Below are 12266 nucleotides of genomic sequence, written 5' to 3' on the forward strand. Positions count from 1 at the left end.
ATTCTTTGTGTGATTAATAAGACTTTTTTATAACCTGAACTTTATTAATGTTTCTTGGACTCATGTTTGTATATACTTATTAATGCTTATTATATTTTTATGTATACTATATATGTATTCATACATATGTACGACGAGTACATATATTTTTCTTTGAGAGATTTTATTGGAAACACCTCTCTGCAAGTCATTTTTTGTATTCAAATTTACTTGTGGTTCGTAAATTGGAACCGATTGTAAATTAAACATTGCGGCAAAAAAAAAAAATTAAGCTAGTTATATTAAAATCCGCTTCAATAGCCATCTGATCTATTCATACTGAATTGACAGTTAATAGCAATCTGATAGAAAAGAATATCTTATCGATACGTAGACATATTCGAATTAAAATATATGAAATTAACAATAAGATATTAGATTTTCACCCACTTGTGTCGCTGTGTAAAATTTCACCATTGAATGGCGTCAAGAAAGGAGTTTAATTAGCATGCAAGATTTGAGAACACGGTTGAACCATTTAAAAAAAAAAAAACATGTAATAATAAATACTACTATGAATATTATATCAAATATTTTTTACTTTCTACAGTATTTAATATATTACAGTCATCGTAGGTTAATCTTTTATAGTAATATAGAAGTTTTATAACTTATATTAAAAGATATTTCATTTTAAGTCTTTTTTTATCAGAAAAGATATCCCTGTAAGAGCTAATTTGCTATTGGTATTATATTGTTTATACTTTTAAATTTTACAAGGGAAGTAGAAATATTTTTCACATTTTGATAAAACATTCATATAATGTAAAAGTTTATTTATTAAATGGAAAAAAAATTAATTTAATTGCTGAAAAATATTATATACACCGGATTTTGTTTTTACCCGGTGGATACGTTCAACAGAACACGTGTATTAAAAAAACTTCATAAAAAAAATGAGGGAAAAAAATGGGAGATAGGTTCATTTATAAAACTCAATCCCGGATATCAAAAATAAAATGAATTATTGTTTATTGTATCAAAATTTAATTTAAAATGATAACAAAAGTTTAAAAATTGTAAACGCGTGCGATTATTGCACCCGATTTCAGAACTTGAGATATTCAGAAGTGGTGTACTGTTTCGGATCAAATTAACATGTTCACTCTTTTAAACATAAATTCAGCTATTGATCACGGTGATTTTTTTTTTCCTGAATCCTTTATATGACTCTTGGTAATGAGCTGTGCAAGTGGTCAGATATCCTTGAAATTCCATAGCTCGTTGTACGTTATGATCATCTATATAAATAAAAATGTAAAAATTCGTTTGTTCAAAATTTTAAATCTCCGAAAGTTCTTCACCGATTGCTTTGAAATTTTGACACGTTTCATTTGAATACGCGCGTGTTTTTATATACCTACTATTTATATACCATAGATGTCACACCCGTGACAGGTAAAAACATATTTTTTTTAAAAACAGCGCTATCAGTTGGACGTAAAAGCAACACACGCTATACTAAATATTTTACGATTCCATTTTAACGTTTCCGATATGTGTGTCCGCTATAGGTGACTGATTGTTGCGCGGGGAAAAAGGGAGAAAGGAAAAAATCGGAAAAGGGAAAATGGAAAAAAGGGGAAAACAGTAAAAGTAAAACGGGGAAAGGAAAAAACAGCAAGCGCGAAGAGTGAAAGGGAAATAAGTGAGAGTAATAGGGGAAGAATAGGAAAAGGGAAGGAAGAGGGAAAAGGGGGAAGAAAAGGGAAGAATGGAGGAAAGGGATAGGGAGTATGTTAAAATGAAAATGGGAAAAATAAAAGGGAAATATTAAATTTCGGGAAGTTCAGCAATGTTCATTTTATTAATGTTTCATCAGACTTTCAATTATGTTTATTTAATCTACATATATACTCAAATCTAGCAATGGTAAAGCATTGCCGGGTCTTCTAGTTTATTATAAAATTATTTCGAAGTTTATTAGACAAATTCAGGCCTTACAGAATTGTATTCGTTGTCATTGGACCTCCTTCTTCTTCATCACTATTTTCCTTGGGAGTAACACGGTCCTCTAAGATAACGTCGAGAATTTCCTCCTTATTAAGGGCTTCGTCAGCAGTTAATTAAGCGATAATTTCAAACGTAAGCTCTTCAAAAAACTTCTTCGGACAATTGTATGCACCACAGTTATAATATCCGATTGCAATTCGGTTGTACTTGTTCTGATATGGTATTTTAACACACTCTAACCAAATTCGTCTCCGACATGCATTATGAGTTAATAGTTTTAATAACGAAAACGCTTCCCCAACAAATTTCACTCGGTCCATAATTGATACTTTTTTCCATGCATCTATGATTTGCAATTGTTGTGTCTTTTATAGAGTTTATCCAGGATATATTGGAACGTTCTTTTGATGTAATAAGACTTAGATATCGTTGTAATTCCCTGATCTAGCGGTTGAAGAAAAAGATTTTTATATTACGAGGCAGAAATAAAACTTTCACATTTGGTTGTTCCAATATAAGATGTCCAGGTGCATTATCTACAAGTAAACGAATTTTAAATGGAATACCTTCATGTTCTTCCGTACTTCAGGGATAAAAAGATTACTGAAACAGTCAGTCAATATTCTTGCAGAGATCCATGTTATTTTGTTAGCCCTCCAATGCACTAGCAGATTATCGAAGTCTTCATCTTTCATTACATGGAGGCGACGTGCTCTGTTAATGAGTAGACCTCATTAAACAATGTCCGGAACCTGCACTGCATATTAAAAAAGTAATAGAATTTTTAGCATCTTTTTTCTCTTTTCGTCAAATAAATTCTGCTCGGCATTTTCTTCCAAAATATACCTCTTTCATCAGCGATGAATACTTGGTCTGACGCACATCCTTCTTCAATTACTTTCACTAAGTTCGAAAGAAACGCTTTAGCAACTGTCTCATCTGTGGATCCGACTTCGCCTTTGATTGCCATGTTATGCATTGTGTGCCATTTGAGAAATTCGGATAGCCATCCCGAACTCCCAGAAATTCAACCTTTTTTTTTTTTGAACAGATGAAGTGATCACAATATCATTTGACTCCCGTTTTTTAGTCTGCTTATAAACTTGTTAGGCCATCTGCTTGATAATATTGTCTTCTATGGGTATTCTTTTTTCCCGTAATCTTTTACCAATGTATACTAGTAAATTTTCCATTTCTCTTTATTAACATTTCTTGTTTATGAGGATGATTTAGCATCCACTATTGTCCCAGAAGACACAGATTGTCTTATAGTAATTTCACGTTTTTTTTTTTAAATTATTCAAACCAAACTCTTTAGCCATAGACGTTGAACCTTGTTCATTTTTAAGACGGTTCAAAATATGTATCCTGGCCTACCATGAAATTGCTTTTCTTTTATTTTTCGTATTTGCGTTACCAAATATTTTAGAGTTAATTTATATCAAAGAATATTTATCGATAAAGCACACCGTCACAAAGATCACGCTTAATGTCTTTAATGTCGTATCAAATCCAAACTGATTGCACTGCATTTTGCAGACTCGCATCGCTCCCCGCACCACTTTAACAAACCCTCGACCAAAATATCTTTCAACGCATACTGAGCAGTATGTTTGTATGTGTAGGAGGATGTAGGAAATTCCAAACACGAATGTTACCGTTACGCAATGTTGAAATGTTGTCTGAGCACGGAAAAACGAAAATTTCGGGTCTCCAAATTTTTTCATCGTGTTTTTTTTCAAAATCGTATTAAAAAAGGCCGTGTAAAAACAAAATCCGGTTATACAATTCTAGTTATAAATTTTAAATACAGGAATTTTTTATCATATGAAAATAACTTTACATATAACATTTTTGATAATTAAGGAAATTATAAGTAAAAATATCGTTTAAAACGATAAATTATACATACAGTGTTATCGTTGATGAAAAGTTTAATCATTTCTTTTAATAGAATTTTATTTTTTCATTTTATACTTGCTAAGGAATAAAATATAAATAAATTCAAAAGTAAATTATTTTTCATCTAGAAATTTTCCTCTAAAACTAAACGTAATATTAAATTTTAAAGTAGATTATTTAATAGAATAAAATTTTTTTTTATAACATACAGAAAATAATGATTACAAGATGACAATTTAATTGAAATATCGTACACTAAAAATAGTTAATTTCCACCTTAAATAATTAATTTTTTTTTTACTTTAACATATGTCTTAAAAGTTTTTCCAAAAAAATAAAACTACGTATCTTGTAATTATTTTATTGACCGATGTAATTTTTTTTTTTTGCAAAATAAATTAACATTAATAGAAATAAATGTAAATTTTTCGACAAACATGTTAGAAAATTACTTTTAATTGTCACGTTGACAACAAATAAAAATTTTGTTCCTGTAATATTTTATAAGCAAATTCCTTTGATCATAATTGAAAAAGTTTATATAAACACAGTTTTTAATATCTTTCTTTTTAAGTTTACCCGATCTGTGACTTTTTCCTTTTCATTTTAACGGTGAACCAACGCAGTATATTTTCAAATGAATTATTTAAATTCTTCTCAACGAAGAAATATATAGTTATATTAATTTTTTTTTTTTAAATATATAAATCACTGAAATAGAGAAAATAGTTATTTTTCACCATTTCTAGAAAAACTAATATAAATCACATCAAAAAAAAAACTATTTGTTATAAATTTAAACCAGAATCCAAACCAACTAAAAAACGTTCAAAAATTTCAAAGTGTTTACAATTTGAAATATTTATAAACAAAATTATAGTTGTATTTCTTCTATCAGTTGAATTTAATTTCCTTATTTTTTTTTTTTTTTTTACCCAAAAATAGTAAATGTTATATTACTAATAGTACCAGAAGTCTACAATATATTAACAATTTTATTTGAATTCAATTTATTGATATGATTTTTCTTTGCAATTACATGACTTTATTTATTTTTCCTTGTATAGATGAATTACTTATTTGAAAAATTTATAGTCAAAGAAAGCAAAAAAAAAAAAAATTATAAAATAAATCAGGTAAAACAAATATTCTTCCACAAGAAAAATGCTTGTTTACAATTAACATAATCTCGCAGGAAACTTGAGAAATAAATTATTAAACATTTACATCTAGAGTTTAGATATGTACGTAAGCGAAACAAGGCTAATAGGAAAAAAGAGAACAATAGAAAGACATGAGTCCTTTGGAATATAATACTTCCTATAGAAGGATTTTAAAGACAAAATAACTAATGAGAAATTTCAGAAAAGAGTAAAAATTTGTAATAATAATCGTTATTTTTTTAAAGAATAATATAAATACTGGCTGCAGGTCGTGCCTACGGCACGCCTCCGCAGCTAGGCCTCCGGGCGGGTTGCCCTGGCGGGCGGTGATTCGGAATGGGATTATTAATTGTCCAAAACTGATTACCTCTTGTGTATTTTTTTTTTTTTTTTAATGATGAAAATTGATATAACGAAAGTTAAACTAGAAATTTAAATCTACAGATTGATACTAACGAATGATTCGGGATTTTCCACTAGCGATCGGTACATTCCGGTGCCTAATTTTTGGTTATAGTTCATTATTTTATGAATAAAAACAATCATATAAATAAAAAAATTTGAAGTGGACACTACATGATTTCCTTGTACGCCTATTAAATTGCATATACCCATTTTTTTTCTGCACTTCATTTAAACTTATTTCATTTGAAATCGTGATATGATTCTCCAATTCTTTAATAAGTTGGACAATTACACAATTGCTAAAATATTAGCAAATAAAATATTAGTTATTATTAATCAAATATTTATACAATCAGTTATTATTCTGAAATAGAATAAAATAAAAGTCCCTTTATTACTCTTTAAATATTACTCTGTAAGTCTTATATCTATCGAATACTATGTTTTTTTTTTTAAAATTATTATGATGTAACCATCAACAAAAGTTGAAAACCATCAAAAATTTCGGTTTTCAGATTTCAACGGAAATATCCATTTTGACTATCCCTGAATCCATTTTAACTAGTTTCGGCGTGACGTCTGTACGTATCTCTCGCATAACTCAAATACGATTAGCCGTAGGATGTTGAAATTTTGGATTTAGGATTGTTCTTTTATTTATCTAGATCTGCACCTTCCATTTTGATGGCAATCGACTGGACCAAAAGTGCCCAAGCCTAAAATCCAAAAAAAAAATTGGATTTTGGAAATTTTGTTAACTGCAGTAATAATCTCTCATTGAAAGCTATTCAATGAGTGTCATAAGTGGTACTTATTTTCATTGGTTCCAGAGTTATAACCAAATGCAATTTTAATTAATGAAATATTGGATCTTACAAGGGAATGACATATCGGTTCGAATCCGACTTCATCTCCTTTTTTTAACTTTTTTTTAATTTAAATGTATTGATTTATTAATAAATATTAACCTCTGATTATAAAAAAAAAATTCTACCATAAAGAATAATTCAATAACAACAATAAAAAAATTTTAAAAATGAAAAGTAACATAAGTTATTAATGAAATAAATTTTTTTGTACTTTTCATTAAAAAAAAAAAAATGTATATATTTAATAGGCACACAGGAAATAACATGGTGTCTACGTCAGATTTTTAAGTATGTAGATCTGCCGTTTTCATAATTTAATATCACCTTTTATATAGTTTAGCACTTAAAGTCAGAGGTTGAAGTGGTTTTGCACTTGAAACCAGTACAGAAAAACAATTTGTAATAACAAAGATTTAATTTACATAAATAAAAAACTCAAGAGAATTAGAACAGTTTTTCCAGTTTTTTATTATTGAAACTTTCCAGGGAATTTTAATGAAAAAGTTCTGATAAAAATAACTTACCAACCGAAAAATTAAATTTATTTTAATATGTCGATCATTTCAATTTATATTATCATAAGTTTAATTCATATAATAAGTTAATAATATATATAAGTTAAAGAGAAATCTTTACTATTGTAAAGATTGAAAAGAAATGTTTATTTTAATTCTGACTGAATATTCTGACTTCTGTATTACATTATGATTTCAATTATCGAAAACTGTATTATCTGCTCATAATGAAAAATTAAAAAAAAAAATAATGTAGTGATTTCAACGGATATTCAGAACAGTATGTTATTCTAAGTGATCTTCTGATGTGGATTATGTAAATTCATCGGATTCTTAATAGTCATATTATTATTATTAAAAAAATTAAATTATTATAATTTTCCGATGGAAAAAAACAATTATTTTTAAATAGTAAATAATAATTTTATTATAAATACCTTTACTGGATATCCAGGAAGTTCTCCTAGAAAGTTCGCTGGATAGGGATAATTTGCCATTGCTACATCTATCATGGTTTCAACTAACCACATTTTAAGATTGCTGACATCGGTTTCATTTTTTACTGGTTGACACAGAGTCCAATTTTTCGATAACCATGATCTACCTTCATCTTTGAAAAAAATTATTTTATTAAAATAAAAATATATAAATTATCAGAAAAATACAGGGCGTTTCATAATGTTCTTAGGAGTTACAAAAATTCAGTAAAAAAAAAGTATTTCACTTACCTAAATGAAAGTTGTACGAGTTGATGTAGGGACTCAAACAGTTGTTAAAATCTATAAATGTTCAATATGTGCTCCTCTGGTGACACGGCACACATTAACCCGAAAGTCTGGCTCTTGCCAAACTCTTTCTAACATGTCATTTTCGATAGAGTTGATTGCATTGATTATGCGATCTTTTAGCTCAGTGATATCGTGCGGCATCGGTGGATAAACACCGTATCTTTCACGTAAACCCAGAGAAAGAAATCACTTGGCGTGAGGTCTGGTGATCTTTGTGGTCACAGTATAATGTATTGGTCTTCTTCAGACGCATGTCCTATCCAGCACCGAGGTAATGTTGTGTTTAGGTACTGTCGAACCTCGTTATGAAAATGGGCAGAACAACCATCTTGCTGGAAAATGAAGCTGAGTAGCTGAGGAATAAGCCATAATTGTAACATATCCAGGTATATCATGTCGGTTACTGTCGTTTCCATAAAAAAGAACGACCCGTACACTGCCTCAAGAGAGATCGCACAAAAAAACGTTTACTTTCGGAGAATCCAAAATGTGTTCCACATAAGCGTGTGGGTTTTCAGTTCCCCAAACACGCACGTTATGACGGTTTATTTTACCGCTAATATGGATAGTAGCTTCATCGCTGAAAATTCTTGTTTAGAAAACCTTAATCTAACAACATCTTTTCCTGTAACTGTAAACAAAAATCGAGCCTACGTGTTTTATCTCCATCAGAAAGACGCTGGATTAATTGAAGATGGTACGGTTTGTATAATAAACCTTTACGGAGAACTCTCCATACTTTTGTTTTCGGAATTCCTAATTCTCTGCCTGCAGCTGCAGTCCATTTTGACGGGCTGCGAATAAACTTGCACGCACACGTTTGACATTGACTTTTGAGGTTGATGGACGACCAGTTGATTTTCGCTTGCACAAGCAACCAGTTTCACTGAATTGTTTATACCATGTACGAATTGAATTGTCACTTGGTGGCTCCTTATGAAATTTCAACCGAAACGCACGTTGCACAGAAGTTACTAACTTTGACAAGTGAAATTCTAACACACAAAACGACTTCTCGCTTCCCGTGGCAGCCATTTTCTCTACTGTCGACGTCTAGCGAGCAAATGGTATAATAACTGCCTGGTATATGTGGAAAAAAACTATTTGAAGTACTCTTTCGAACAGTACATGTTTATTCTTATGACTGAAATAATGTTTTTGTTAATGAATTTTCGAAACTCCGAAGAACATTATGAAACACCCTTATAGTTTTTGTAATATGTATATATTGTATTTACCATAGCATAAATAAGTTAATAATATCGATCAAATAGGCCCAATTTTTTTATATTATTATTTATTATACAATTAATTATGGACATAATAATGTCCATATATCACGAATAATTAGAATTGAAAAACAAAATAATTGTAAAGCCCAGAAATAATCAATACATAAACGAAATAGTTAAATAACAACAAAATAACAATCAGAATAATAAACAAATCATAAATCATAGAATCCTGAATGTAAGTAACATATAATCATAGTAGTAAGCCGCAAAATATATTATCATCATAATTAACCTAGTATAACCCGTTCGAGACACATACCATCCCCTGAATTTTATTCACAGTCATCCAACTTTTTTTTCCTGTTCTGCTAGCCTTCGGGAATCACCGTCAGGTATTAATCTGAACGATAGTTATGAACGAAGTATTATCTGAACGGTAATTACCGGAGGCTAAACAGAAAAAAGAATGAAAGAAAAGAAGGATATCCTCCCAACCCACCGCGTTGGTCTAGTGGCAAACGCTTCTTTGCAAGTCAGCTGATTTAGAAGTTGAGAGTTCCAGCGTTCAAGTCCTAGTGAAGGCAGTTACTTTTATACGGATTTGAGTACTAGATCGTGAATACCAGTGTTCTTTGGTGGTTGGGTTTCATTTAACCACACATCTCACAAATGGTCGATATGTGACTGTAAAAGACTGCACTTTACTTAGACTCATATATATCATCCTCTTTTATCCTCTGAAGTAATACCTGATGGTAATTCTTGGAGGATAAAAAGGGAAAAGGAAGGAAATCCTCGCGATGGTCCACTCGAATGAGAAATGATTATATCCTGTTTTCATTTTGATGTACATCCATCCAGATGATTGATCATTTTATTTATGTTTCCCTCTACTGACTTGTAAAATTTTATGTAAATTAATGTAGCTATTGTTTGTTTTTAACCCTATTTTTTCATGAATCCTTTCCCAATTCTGGGAGTATTAAAACGTAACGTGGCTTTTAAACTGTACGATAGTTCTTAATTTCTTTTCTTTTTTTTTTGGTCAGTATGCTATCTAATCCTAGGTCAATTGTGGTTAGGAACGGTTATTAGAGAAGAATAAAGGAGGTTATAAAAAAAAAATTATTTCTTTCCACTGGACTAATTGTGTTTCAGTTATGAATAATTATCACTTGTTTTTCATCAGCTTCATTCACAGTTAAGATGACTTGACTGTTCCGTTTCTAGGAAACTGTATAACATATAAAGTTAACCTCGTTACCGAGGTTGACTCACACTTTTACGATCTGCATGATTTTAAAATATGGCGATTTTCGGAGATTAATCGTGGTATTCTCTCAAAGTGTTGTTTCCACTGTTTTCTCAATGTTTATTTGTACATTATACAGTCCTATCATTTAATTCATTTATAAAGATTTTATTATACACCCTGTTTTTTTCTAACTACGCGTAAAATTTCACCTCGGCAGCCTAAACTCTACTCTGTTTTCTTTTCCTCTCATTCAGAGTTTGCTTCTCTACACCTTCATGGATTTTGCCTTCACTATAAAACTTCATCTGCAGATCTTTTCTATTTTTTATACTTAGAATCCACTGAATTAATCCAAAAATAGCTAGAAATTTGCAGGTATTAAAACTCCTTTATCTCCTTCAACCAAGAAAATTAAAATGAGTCAAGCTGAAGAATTCCATTATTAATTATAATTACGGATTTTACTGGTAAACTTTCCAAAGATGCGTCGAGCTCATACAGCGGCCAGGGACAAGCTCTAGAAACCCTTGGGTAAAGATAGGTAGGAATTTAAGTAAAAGAAATGGATCGAATAAAATTTACGAATACGTAAATAAAATATTTCGAGTATTTCTATTCCTCTTTTTATTTTTTTCTAAAAGGAATGAAATCAGTTAATACGTCTTGTTTGAATAACTCTTTGATGTCAAGGAGTATAATGGTATTATTACTTAAAATGTAACATACGGTGGTATTAATCACTTGACCTCCTCATATTGAGTATCTGCTTTGAACTGGAAATTTTAGAAAAATATTATTGATAATATCTATACAAGAGTGAGTGAATGAATTTACCAACCAGTTTTTGCTAAATTGTTTATTTCTTTCCAAGTCTGTCTAATATTTTGTGGACAGTTTTTAGCCGCTTTTTCATAAGCAGATGTAGTTACTTGATTGAATGCTTCGCATTTGGTTAAACCAGTAAATTGCCAAATTGGAGCTGATGCTGCTAAAGCCCTGAAATGAGAATTAAAATTATAATTTTTGTTTGATGACGTAATAAATTATTTGATTTTAATTTTTTTTTATGTAATATCACGAATGTGTTTGAGGATAGCTAAGGTAAACAGTAACCAGCAACTATCTATGTATATATAAATCATTGAGTTATAATTAAAGTAAATATTAAATTAGATTTTTTCTTAAAGAAGCAGTTCAGCAAAGAACATTTATTTAAAAATATTGTATTTAAAATTATTTTTAAGAACGTATATTTTAAAAATGTATATTAAAGCTCAATATGTTTTCTATTAAATAAAGACAGATATTTTAAGTACGAGTATATAATAAGTTATTATTTTTAGATTAAATTATAAATGTTTTTTTGAATCTGTTGGATAACTACAATTCTTTTATCACCGAAGACTATGAGAACTAAAGAGTTCTCATTAATTCTTAATATTTCAAGATGTTAAATTATAAGTATATTCCTTATTTGTCAATATTAAACAATTACCCCTCTTAAGAATAATTATACTTTTTTGAATTTAATTCAAAACCCCTGATTATTATCAGGATAAATAGCTATTTAAAATTCAAGCAGTAATGATAAATACTTTATAAATATAATAACAAAAATATCCTCTGTTAATTATGTCACCAATCAATGTATATTTTCTCCGTTATCAAAGTTTCAAACTGTTGAATTGTTTAAAATTTTATGTGTATAAATCATGTTTAAGCTAAAAAAAAAAATACTTTCAAGACATTTGTTTTGTTATACATTTATGATTAATTTTAAAATTTTATTTTATTACTATTCTTTATTTTTTTTTATTATTTATTTATTCTTCTCCCCCGGGCCGGATCCTACAGTTTAGTATTACACAGCCCAGGGGAGTAACCTTTACTATAATAGGCCTCCACATCTCGATCCGCCGGTCGGATCTCACTTTGCGCTCGCCTCAAACCCCCAGAGTAGGATCCACCATGCCCAGCTATGCAGTGCCTGGATCCCCACTCCGGGAACCGGGACTCGGTCTTTATGCCAATGTCTCTAACGGAGATAACCCGAGTGGGGCATCTCCGCCGGGACTCGGTCTTTTTCGCTCGGAGGTGCGAGAGTCCCCGTGCTTCATCGCTACCTCCCACTCGTGTAAGCAT

The 12266-nt window shown here is 30.1% G+C and overlaps 1 protein-coding gene across 1 annotated transcript in view; it reads right to left on the bottom strand.

The window, feature by feature from the left end:
- LOC142327304 (lysosomal Pro-X carboxypeptidase) overlaps positions 1-12266 on the bottom strand; it is a 61090-nt gene that overhangs the window by 13442 nt on the left and 35382 nt on the right. Inside the window, exons 5-6 of the mRNA XM_075370222.1 lie at positions 10963-11120; positions 7284-7456 (exon numbers count right to left, since the gene is read on the bottom strand). Of these exons, the coding sequence (XP_075226337.1) occupies positions 7284-7456; positions 10963-11120 (331 nt within the window). The remainder of the gene's footprint in view (positions 1-7283; positions 7457-10962; positions 11121-12266) is intronic.

This window comes from Lycorma delicatula, chromosome 7 (genome assembly GCF_047948215.1).
Source record: "Lycorma delicatula isolate Av1 chromosome 7, ASM4794821v1, whole genome shotgun sequence".
NCBI lineage: Eukaryota > Metazoa > Arthropoda > Insecta > Hemiptera > Fulgoridae > Lycorma > Lycorma delicatula.